Source organism: Rana temporaria, chromosome 10, assembly GCF_905171775.1.
Source record: "Rana temporaria chromosome 10, aRanTem1.1, whole genome shotgun sequence".
Classification (NCBI taxonomy): domain Eukaryota; kingdom Metazoa; phylum Chordata; class Amphibia; order Anura; family Ranidae; genus Rana; species Rana temporaria.
In genome coordinates, this window is record NC_053498.1 from 2,538,162 (window position 1) to 2,550,780 (window position 12,619).

General features: G+C 55.8%; 1 protein-coding gene across 2 annotated transcripts in view; it reads right to left on the reverse strand.

The window, feature by feature from the left end:
* Window positions 1-12,619, reverse strand: part of CROCC (ciliary rootlet coiled-coil, rootletin) — a gene marked incomplete at its 3' end in the record, with an annotated part of 72,394 nt that overhangs the window by 44,450 nt on the left and 15,325 nt on the right. Inside the window, 4 exon segments of one of the 2 annotated variants that reach the window (XM_040326729.1) lie at window positions 1,064-1,255; window positions 6,075-6,223; window positions 9,637-9,778; window positions 11,354-11,509. In XM_040326729.1, coding sequence (XP_040182663.1) covers window positions 1,064-1,255; window positions 6,075-6,223; window positions 9,637-9,778; window positions 11,354-11,413 — 543 coding nt within the window. 2 annotated transcript variants of the gene reach the window in all.

Here is a 12,619-nt window from a genome sequence, read left to right on the forward strand (position 1 = left end):
CCCTCACACTCCATAGACTTGGGGGAGATAGGCCCTCACACTCCATAGACTTGGGAGGTAGGCCCCCCTTACACTCCATAGACTTGGGAGGTAGGCCCCCCTCACGCTCCATAGACTTGGGAGGTAGGCCCCCCTCACACTCCATAGACTTGGGAGGTAGGCCCCCCTCACACTCCATAGACTTGGGAGGTAGGCCCCCCTCACGCTCCATAGACTTGGGAAGTAGGCCCTCACACTCCATAGACTTGGGGGAAGTAGGCCCTCACACTCCATAGACTTGGGGGAAGTAGGCCCCCCTCACACTCCATAGACTTGGGAGGTAGGCCCTCACACTCCATAGACTTGGGAGGTAGGCCCTCACACTCCATAGACTTGGGAGGTAGGCCCTCACACTCCATAGACTTGGGGGAAGTAGGCCCTCACACTCCATAGACTTGGGGGAAGTAGGCCCTCACACTCTATAGACTTGGGGGAAGTAGGCCCTCACACTCTATAGACTTGGGGGAAGTAGGCCCTCACACTCTATAGACTTGGGGGAAGTAGGCCCTCACACTCTATAGACTTGGGGGAAGTAGGCCCTCACACTCTATAGACTTGGGGGAAGTAGGCCCTCACACCCCATAGACTTGGGGGAAGTAGGCCCTCACACTCCATAGACTTGGGGGAAGTAGGCCCTCACACTCCATAGACTTGGGGGAAGTAGGCCCTCACACTCCATAGACTTGGGGGAAGTAGGCCCTCACACTCCATGGACTTGGGGGAAGTAGGCCCTCACACTCCATAGACTTGGGAGGTAGGTCCTCACACTCCATAGACTTGGGGGAGGTAGGCCCTCACACTCCATAGACTTGGGAAGCAGGCCCTCACACTCCATAGACTTGGGGGAAGTAGGCCCTAACACTCCATAGATTTTGTAGGTAGGACCTCACACCCCATAGATATGGTAAGTAGGCCCTCGGCCTCCAAACGAGTTGGTAAGTGGGCCTCATACTCCATAGATTTTGTAAACATGGACAGATTTCTCTATAACAGATCTCTGTGCCGTCCCCCCATCCACACACACCTTGGCTTGCAGCTTCTGGACCAGCTGGGCTTGCCGCTGTTGACCCTCCTGGTAGGCTTGAAGCTTTCGCTTATATGCGGCTTGTTCTTCCTCCAGCCGCCGCCTGAGCTCTACATTCTGCTGCGCCAGGCTCCGCGTCTCCAGGGAGTCTCTTTCACGCTCGCCGCTGTCCAATCGTAGCGTCTGCTCAAGCTGTCGGCAAAAGGAGACAAAAGTAAATACAAGTAATCCTCATATTCTGGAAGGGGGGGGGGCAGGATGATGACCCCCAATATGACACCAGTCTGGTGAAAGGACAGTCGCTATTCTTGTAAACCAGTGTTCTCCAAACTGTGGCCCTTTGCTTGCTTTTATCTGGCCCTTGAGGCATTATTCCTGCCATTGACACCAACAATGGGGCATTATTCCTGCATTGACACCAACAATGGGGCACTATTCCTGCCATTGACACCAACTATTCCCCCCCCCCCCCCCAATACCAAAGATGGGGCAAAAGAAGTTCCGGAGGGAGGGGCCACAGCACTCCGGAGGGAGGGGCCACAGCACTCCGGAGGGAGGGGCCACAGCACTCCGGAGGGAGGGGCCACAGCACTCCGGAGGGAGGGGCCACAGCACTCCGGAGGGAGGGGCCACAGAACTCCGGAGAGAGGGGCCACAGCACTCCGGAGAGAGGGGCCACAGCACTCCGGAGAGAGGGGCCACAGCACTCCGGAGAGAGGGGCCACAGCACTCCGGAGAGAGGGGCCACAGCACTCCGGAGAGAGGGGCCACAGCACTCCGGAGAGAGGGGCCACAGCACTCCGGAGGGAGGGGCTACAGAACTCCGGGGGGAGGGGCTACAGCACTCCGGAGGGAGGGGCTACAGCACTCCGGAGGGAGGGGCTACAGCACTCCGAGGGAGGGGCTCTAGCACTGAACACAAAGCACTCTGGTTTGTTGAATACAGTAGCGGACAAATGACCTGCTGCACCGGCCAATCACATTTAAGTCTACTGTAGCCTCATCAGTGAAGGATCAATTTTGATTGGTCGTTGGTCATTGAATCCAGCCAATTGCTGAACAAGGAAGACCGACTCCACCAATACCCATATCAAAGGATCTCAGAATATCGGCCTCATCTATATTGTGGATTTGAGGGTGGGGGGTGGGGCATGCGGTAACCTTTGGGGCATTAGCTGAGATTTGGGGGCCCCGGGGGACACACAGGCGCGGTGCTGGGAACACAATTGGATTGGGCATGTTATCTACAGAATGCAGCCACCATCCAGCTCCTGGGGGGTGGGGGGGAGGGGCTCCTCCAATAAAAACACGTGAAGAATGCCCATTGTCCCTTCACCAAAAAGACACAGACAGCGCTGAATGGGAAGAGTTTACCGTCACCCCGGCAACCATCACCGCGGCGACCACCAATTCACGCCATTGTGCCGGTCACCGAGGGAGGGCGCCGACACCGAGAGGGGGACGGTGCTGACAGACGCTGATATGAAGAGTCCCTATGGAAGAGTGCAAGCTCTGCGTACCAGATCCACATTTATCTGCCGAGAGCCAATCAGTGAGCTTCTTGTCTAATCTCCTCCTGACTGTCATTCCCATTTTTATTACTATAACCAGCGGGGGGCGCTCACTACAGCGGGGGGCGGCGCTCACTACAGCGGGGGGCGGCGCTCACTACAGCGGGGGGCGGCGCTCACTACAGCGGGGGGCGGCGCTCACTACAGCGGGGGGCGGGAGCTCACTACAGCGGGGGGGGGGCGCTCACTACAGCGGGGGGGGGGGGGCGCTCACTACAGCGGGGGGGGGCGCTCACTACAGCGGGGGGGGGGGGGCGCTCACTACAGCGGGGGGGGGGCGCTCACTACAGCGGGGGGGGGGCGCTCACTACAGTGGGGGGGGGGCGCTCACTACAGCGGGGGGGGCGCTCACTACAGCGGGGGCGGCTATTGTACAGAAAAATCTGCACACATTCCATGTGACGTCTGTCTATGGGGGGGGAGGGGCTTCCACATCCATCAGGGACCCGCCAGCGGAGTGCTCCCTCCAGTCATTGTACAGTCTGATCACTTGGGGGAGGAGAGACTGAGGAAACACTTCCTCCCGCTTGCAGCAGACTGATGACACGCTCTTGGCCTAGGCACAGTCACTGCCTGCAGCTGAGGGACGTCTTCTAATGAGAAGTGATGGGGTTTCTGTATAGAAGAGAAGACCCGGACACGGGGATGGGAGAAATATGGACTGGGAAGTTCGGGGGACTGGTCAGCTTTGTGACCCCATTTCCTCCTCTGATCTGTGATTGGTGGCTACCCTCAGGGGGAGGGGCCTGGCACTCGTCTCGGGCAGTGCTTCCCTCTGGGGGGTCCGGGCAGCAGCCTGGGAAATATGTGAGAGGACAATGACGGCGCCGGGTGCGTCACCGATCTCACACACTACACTGAGCGCGGGCGAGTCTCAGCTTGCCCGACGGTGCCCTCTGCCCGCTGCCTGTCCGGACACGACTCTGCCCGGCTGAGAGGGCGGCACAGCAGAGGGGAGATGAATGCTCCGCAGCAACCAATCCCGGGCCGGGGACAGACACAGGCCCCTCCGCAGCAACCAATCCCGGGCCGGGGAACGGAATAAAGGACGCAACTCGTTGATTCCAGCTTTTATTGTCCAAGCTTTTATAAAGAAGCTGAAGTTAGAAGCTGATTGGCCGCCGTGTTCAGCTGCACCAAATTCTGGACTCTCTAGAGTTTCAGTAAATCAATGGCCCGGATTCAGAGAGCAATTGCGCCTGTGTAACCATCGTTACGCAGCGCAATTGCTTACTTGCTCCGGCGTAACGAATGCTCCCGATTCAGGAACCTCGTTACGCCGACTGCAGCCTAAGATATGCGTGGCATAAGGCTCTTACGCCAGTCATATCGTAGGCTGCATTCTTGCGATGGCCGCTAGGTGGCGTTCCCGTTGTGCTCAGTGTATACTAGTATGCAAATTGCATACTAACGCCGATTCACAATGTTACGCGAGCCCTGCGTACGCAGTTCACGTCGTTTGCGTACGTCGGTTTTTGCGTAAGGCTGCCCCTGCTATTAGCAGCGGCAGCCAATGCTACGTATACCCGTTGTTCCCGCGTCGCGTTTTTGAAAAATTACGTCGTTTGCGTAAGTGAATTGTGAATGTCGCTGGACGCCATTCACGTTCACTTTGAAGCAAATGACGTCCTTGCGACATCATTTGCCGCAATGCACGTCGGGAAAGTTTCCCGACGGAGCATGCGCACTACGCTCGGCGCGGGAACGCGCCTAATTTAAATGATCCACGCCCCCTACGGGATCATTTAAATTACGCGCCCTTACGCCGGGCAGTTTTCCGGAGCGCACGCGCACTTTACGGAGCTACTGCTCCGTGAATCAAGCGTAGCGTAGGAAATTTACGGAGGCGCAGTGTTAAAACGGTACACTGCGTCTCCGTAAGAAAGGGGCAAGTCGTACCTGAATCTGGGCCAATGTTTATAGTCAGTCTAAGTCCTTTAAAGTGGTTGTAAACCCTTCCAGGGCCGAGACAAGGGGTGGGGGGAGGGATGGCTGCCCTGGGCACAGTGTGTATTGTAGAGATGGGGGGGCGCAAGTTCCTTCTAATACACAGCTGACAGGAGTAGTGACAGCGGCATCATCACTTCTGTCAGCCCAGCGCTGGAAGCAGCGAAGAGAAGAGGAGAGAGCCGGGAAGAGGTGCGGACTGTGCTCTCTCTCCCTCTCCTCCTCCTATTGGGGGGCACTGCAAGCTCCTTCCACTATAAGGCTGACAGGAGTAGTGGCCGGCCTCATGTGATACACAGAGATGAAATGGATCCTCCTACATCAGTTGTACCTGTTTATCTGCAGCCTTCTCTTCTCTACATCCTCCAAAAGTACACATTTTACACGACATTTCTCAGCTTTGGCAAGCAGGGGGCGGGGAACTGATGTCACACACACACACTGCACAGGGAGCCGAGTGTAATCTGAGACCTGAGTGGAGGGCATAGACACACACTGCACAGGGAGCCGAGTGTAATCTGAGACCTGAGTGGAGGGCATAGACACACACTGCACAGGGAGCCGAGTGTAATCTGAGACCTGAGTGGAGGGCATAGACACACACTGCACAGGGAGCCGAGTGTAATCTGAGACCTGAGTGGAGGGCATAGACACACACACACACACACACACTGCACAGGGAGCCGAGTGTAATCTGAGACCTGAGTGGAGGGCATAGACACACACTGCACAGGGAGCCGAGTGTAATCTGAGACCTGAGTGGAGGGCATAGACACACACTGCACAGGGAGCCGAGTGTAATCTGAGACCTGAGTGGAGGGCATAGACACACACACACACACACACACTGCACAGGGAGCCGAGTGTAATCTGAGACCTGAGTGGAGGGCATAGACACACACTGCACAGGGAGCCGAGTGTAATCTGGGACCTGAGTGGAGGGCATAGACACACACACACACACTGCACAGGGAGCCGAGTGTAATCTGGGACCTGAGTGGACGGAATAGACACACCCACCTCTACAGGGAGCCGAGTGTAATCTGAGACCTGAGTGGAGGGAATAGACACACACACACACTGCACAGCGAGCCGAGTGTAATCTGGGACCTGAGTGGACGGAATAGACACACCCACCTCTACAGGGAGCCGAGTGTAATCTGAGACCTGAGTGGAGGGAATAGACACACACACACACTGCACAGCGAGCCGAGTGTAATCTGGGACCTGAGTGGACGGAATAGACACACCCACCTCTACAGGGAGCCGAGTGTAATCTGAGACCTGAGTGGAGGGAATAGACACACACACACACTGCACAGCGAGCCGAGTGTAATCTGGGACCTGAGTGGACGGAATAGACACACCCACCTCTACAGGGAGCCGAGTGTAATCTGAGACCTGAGTGGAGGGTATAGACACACCCACCTCGCCTGCTATCTATAAAATGCAAAGAGCGCTGTACAAAGAAGGGCCCGGCGGGCACAACTCACCCTCTCGCTGATGGCGTTGTATTTGATGGCGAGCTCGTCCCTCTCTGCGCGGCTCTGCGCCAGGAGATCCTCCACCCGGGACAGCTCTTGCTGCAGGATGCGATTCTCCTCTTGTACGGAGAGGAGGGAGGACATGTCTGCGGTGTCACCTGCGGAGAACATGAACCGGTCATCACCGCGTATGTCACTTGTCCCACACGTGGCGCCACCTGCCCCCCCCCCGGGGAGGGGATTGGGGGTTATACACCAACACATTATATTCTACATTACATTACCAAAAGTATTGGGACGCCCACCTTTACACACACTATATTTCCAACAGTAGATGAGCGAGATTTTGGAGTGGAGGAACTTGACTGGCCTGCACAGAGTCCTGACCTCAACCCGACAGGGTCTGTACACCCGGGAAGGCTTGGGGGAATCATGTGACCACTGTGATTGGCTGTCATAGCGGTCACATGATCGGGAGCTAGTCCGGCCACCTACCATTCCTTAACAGAGACCAAGATCTGTCTTTGACAGCTCAGTCTCTTCAAGACATGGAAAAGCGAGTTTGGGGTGGAGGAACTTGACTGGCCTGCACAGGGTCCTGACCTCAACCTGATAGAAAACCTTATTGCGGAGACTGCGAGCCAGGCCTTCTCGTCCAACATCAGTGCCTGACCTCACAAATGCGCTTCTGGAAGAATGGTCAAACCTTCCCATAGACACACCCCTAAACCTTGTGGACGGCCTTCCCATAGACACACCCCTAAACCTTGTGGACGGCCTTCCCATAGACACACCCCTAAACCTTGTGGACGGCCTTCCCATAGACACACCCCTAAACCTTGTGGACAGACCTTCTCATAGACACACCCCTAAACCTTGTGGACGGCCTTCCCGTAGACACACCCCTAAACCTTGTGGACAGACCTTCCCATAGACACACCCCTAAACCTTGTGGACAGACCTTCCCATAGACACACCCCTAAACCCTGTGGACCGCCTTCCCATAGACACACCCCAAAACATTGTGGACGGCCTTCCCTTAGACACACCCCTAAACCTTGTGGACCGCCTTCCCATAGACACACCCCTAAACCCTGTGGACGGCCTTCCCATAGACACACCCCTAAACCTTGTGGACCGCCTTCCCTTAGACACACCCTCCTAAACTTTGTGGACGGCCTTCCCATAGACACACCCTCCTAAACCTTGTGGATGGCCTTCCCATAGACACACCCCTAAACCTTGTGGATGACCTTCCCATAGACACACCCCTAAACCTTGTGGATGACCTTCCCATAGACACACCCCTAAACCTTGTGGACAGACCTTTCCATAGACACACCCCTAAACCTTGTGGACGGCCTTCCCATAGACACACCCCTAAACCTTGTGGACCGCCTTCCCATAGACACACCCCTAAACCTTGTGGACCGCCTTCCCATAGACACACCCCTAAACCTTGTGGACCGCCTTCCCATAGACACACCCCTAAACCTTGTGGACCGCCTTCCCATAGACACACCCCTAAACCTTGTGGACCGCCTTCCCTTAGACACACCCCTAAACCTTGTGGATGGCCTTCCCATAGACACACCCCTAAACCTTGTGGATGGCCTTCCCATAGACACACCCCTAAACCTTGTGGACGGCCTTCCCATAGACACACCCCTAAACCTTGTGGACAGCCTTCCCATAGACACACCCCTAAACCTTGTGGACCGCCTTCCCTTAGACACACCCTCCTAAACTTTGTGGACGGCCTTCCCATAGACACACCCCTAAACCTTGTGGATGGCCTTCCCATAGACACACACTAAACCTTGTGGATGGCCTTCCCATAGACACACCCCTAAACCTTGTGGATGGCCTTCCCATAGACACACCCCTAAACCTTGTGGACAGACCTTTCCATAGACACACCCCTAAACCTTGTGGACGGCCTTCCCATAGACGCACCCCTAAACCTTGTGGACCGCCTTCCCATAGACACACCCCTAAACCTTGTGGACCGCCTTCCCATAGACACACCCCTAAACCTTGTGGACCGCCTTCCCATAGACACACCCCTAAACCTTGTGGACCGCCTTCCCTTAGACACACCCCTAAACCTTGTGGATGGCCTTCCCATAGACACACCCCTAAACCTTGTGGATGGCCTTCCCATAGACACACCCCTAAACCTTGAGGACGGCCTTCCCATAGACACACCCCTAAACCTTGTGGACGGCCTTCCCATAGACACACCCCTAAACCTTGTGGATGGCCTTCCCATAGACACACCCCTAAACCTTGTGGATGGCCTTCCCATAGACACACCCCTAAACCTTGTGGACAGCCTTCCCATAGACACACCCCTAAACCTTGTGGACCGCCTTCCCTTAGACACACCCTCCTAAACTTTGTGGACGGCCTTCCCATAGACACACCCCTAAACCTTGTGGACAGACCTTTCCATAGACACACCCCTAAACCTTGTGGACGGCCTTCCCATAGACACACCCCTAAACCTTGTGGACCGCCTTCCCATAGACACACCCCTAAACCTTGTGGACCGCCTTCACATAGACACACCCCTAAACCTTGTGGACCGCCTTCCCATAGACACACCCCTAAACCTTGTGGACCGCCTTCCCTTAGACACACCCCTAAACCTTGTGGATGGCCTTCCCATAGACACACCCCTAAACCTTGTGGATGGCCTTCCCATAGACACACCCCTAAACCTTGAGGACGGCCTTCCCATAGACACACCCCTAAACCTTGTGGACGGCCTTCCCATAGACACACCCCTAAACCTTGTGGATGGCCTTCCCATAGACACACCCCTAAACCTTGTGGATGGCCTTCCCATAGACACACCCCTAAACCTTGTGGACAGCCTTCCCATAGACACACCCCTAAACCTTGTGGACCGCCTTCCCTTAGACACACCCTCCTAAACTTTGTGGACGGCCTTCCCATAGACACACCCCTAAACCTTGTGGACAGACCTTTCCATAGACACACCCCTAAACCTTGTGGACGGCCTTCCCATAGACACACCCCTAAACCTTGTGGACCGCCTTCCCATAGACACACCCCTAAACCTTGTGGACGGCCTTCCCATAGACACACCCCTAAACCTTGTGGACCGCCTTCCCATAGACACACCCCTAAACCTTGTGGACCGCCTTCCCTTAGACACACCCCTAAACCTTGTGGATGGCCTTCCCATAGACACACCCCTAAACCTTGTGGATGGCCTTCCCATAGACACACCCCTAAACCTTGAGGACGGCCTTCCCATAGACACACCCCTAAACCTTGTGGACGGCCTTCCCATAGACACACCCCTAAACCTTGTGGACGGCCTTCCCACAGACACACCCCTAAACCTTGTGGATGGCCTTCCCATAGACACACCCCTAAACCTTGTGGACGGCCTTCCCAGAACAGTTGAAGCTGTTATAGCGGCAAAGGGCGGGGCCAACTCAATATTGAGCCCTCCCGACTAAGACTGGGATGCCATTAAAGGCCGGCGTCCCAATACTTTTGGTAATACAGTGTGTGTATTTATATATACTGCACTCACCTGGCTCCGGGGGGGGACTGAGGTTCTGCGTTACGATCTGTCGGATACGAAGCGAAAGGGGGCGTGGCACGGGGTTGATGATGTCACCGCGGACAGTGAGGGACCTCTGATCCGGAATGCCGAGGACCCGGAGGGTCAACTTCTGAAAGAGAATGAATATCGCAATCAGATCACATGGGGGGGAGACAGCAGATCAACATCACAGGAGCTTACACTCTAATGTCCTCACCAGAGGAGCTTACACTCTAATGTCCCCCCCCCCACCAGAGGAGCTTACACTCTAATGTCCTCACCAGAAGAGCTTACACTCTAATGTCCTCACCAGAAGAGCTTACACTCTACTGTCCCCTCCAGAGGAGCTTACACTCTAATGTCCCCACCAGAGGAGCTTACACTCTAATGTCCCCACCAGAGGAGCTTACACTCTAATGTCCCCACCAGAGGAGCTTACACTCTAATGTCCCCTCCAGAGGAGCTTACACTCTAATGTCCCCCCCAGAGGAGCTTACACTCTAATGTCCCCACCAGAGGAGCTTACACTCTAATGTCCCCTCCAGAGGAGCTTACACTCTAATGTCCCCTCCAGAGGAGCTTACACTCTAATGTCCCCTCCAGAGGAGCTTACACTCTAATGTCCCCTCCAGAGGAGCTTACACTCTAATGTCCCCTCCAGAGGAGCTTACACTCTAATGTTCCCCCCCCCCCAGAGGAGCTTACACTCTAATGTCCCCCCCCCCAGAGGAGCTTACACTCTAATGTCCCCTCCAGAGGAGCTTACACTCTAATGTCCCCTCCAGAGGAGCTTACACTCTAATGTCCCCCCCCCAGAGGAGCTTACACTCTAATGTCCCCCCCCCCAGAGGAGCTTACACTCTAATGTCCCCCCCCCCAGAGGAGCTTACACTCTAATGTCCCCTCCAGAGGAGCTTACACTCTAATGTCCCCTCCCCCAGAGGAGCTTACACTCTAATGTCCCCCCCCCCAGAGGAGCTTACACTCTAATGTCCCCCCCCCCCAGAGGAGCTTACACTCTAATGTCCCCTCCAGAGGAGCTTACACTCTAATGTCCCCTCCAGAGGAGCTTACACTCTAATGTCCCCTCCAGAGGAGCTTACACTCTAATGTCCCCTCCAGAGGAGCTTACACTCTAATGTCCCCTCCAGAGGAGCTTACACTCTAATGTCCCCACCAGGAGGAGCTTACACTCTAATGTCCTCACCAGAGGAGCTTACACTTTAATGTCCTCACCAGAGGAGCTTACACTCTAATGTCCCCACCAGAGGAGCTTACACTCTAATGTCCTCACCAGAGGAGCTTACACTCCAATGTCCTCACCCAAGGAGCTTACACTCTAATGTCCCCTCCAGAGGAGCTTACACTCTAATGTCCCAACCAGAGGAGCTTACACTCTAATGTCCCAACCAGAGGAGCTTACACTCTAATGTCCCCTCCAGAGGAGCTTACACTCTAATGTCCCCACCAGAGGAGCTTACACTCTAATGTCCCCACCAGAGGAGCTTACACTCTAATGTGCCCTCCCCCACTATTATTATTATTATACATGTATATAGCTCTGACATATACCGCAGTGCTGTACAGAGATCACTGAGCCAATCACATCAGTCTCTGTACCAGAGGAGCTTACACTCCACTGCCCCCTCCCCCACAGTCACACACCGTTATACGGTCCCCCTCCCCCTCCTGGGGGGGCACCCACCTGTATGACGGCTTCCAGGCTGTCCTCAGCGGGGTCCGGGCCCTCCTCGGCCGCACTCATCTATACGGGGCCCCCCGAGGACAGTCATGGGCCCCAGTGATCGGAGGAGCATTGTATGAGAAGATTACACACAAATCTCCCTCACTCCCCTCCCCCTCCCCCGCCTCCATTCACACCCATTGTGAGGAAGGGGGCCACATGATGGTCTCTAGGACCCAGAGCTCCCCCTGGTGGGGGGACACGCCTTCCTGTATGTAACCATGGAAACCGCAAACTTCCAGGAGCGCCATCGACAGAGCAGAGCAACCGCCACCCACCAGAGGGCGCCCAGTGATCAGGAACACCGGAGGGGACCGCGGACCTCCCGCTGCTGCAGAACTACAAGTCCCATCATGCCTCTGTCTCTGGGAGTCGTGCTTGTAACTGTCAGCCTTGCAATGCATCATGGGACGTATCCGTACACATCATTCCCAACAACCAATCAGATTCCAATACACCAGATCACCAAACCCCCCACCCACTGTGCCCACCATCCCTGTGCCGAGTTCCCGGGTCTGTACACCCGCTGTGCCCATTATGAGGGGTTCCCACATCCCTGTGCCGAGTTCCCGGGTCTGTACACCCGCTGTGCCCATTATGAGGGGTTCCCACCATCCCTGTGCTGAGTTCCTGGGTCTGTACACCCGCTGTGCCCATTATGAGGGGTTCCCACCATCCCTGTGCTGAGTTCCTGGGTCTGTACACCCGCTGTGCCCATAATGAGGGGTTCCCACCATCCCTGTGCTGAGTTCCCGGGTCTGTACACCCACTGTGCCCCATTATGAGGGGTTCCCACCATCCCTGTGCTGAGTTCCCGGGTCTGTACACCCGCTGTGCCCCATTATGAGGGGTTCCCACCATCCCTGTGCTGAGTTCCCGGGTCTGTACACCCGCTGTGCCCATTATGAGGGGTTCCCACCATCCCTGTGCTGAGTTCCCGGGTCTGTACCCCCCGCTGTGCCCCATTATGAGGGGTTCCCACATCCCTGTGCTGAGTTCCCGGGTCTGTACCCCCCGCTGTGCCCCATTATGAGGGGTTCCCACATCCCTGTGCTGAGTTCCCGGGTCTGTACACCCGCTGTGCCCATTATGAGGGGTTCCCACCATCCCTGTGCTGAGTTCCCGGGTCTGTACACCCGCTGTGCCCCATTATGAGGGGTTCCCACCATCCCTGTGCTGAGTTCCCGGGTCTGTACACCCGCTGTGCCCATTATGAGGGGTTCCCAC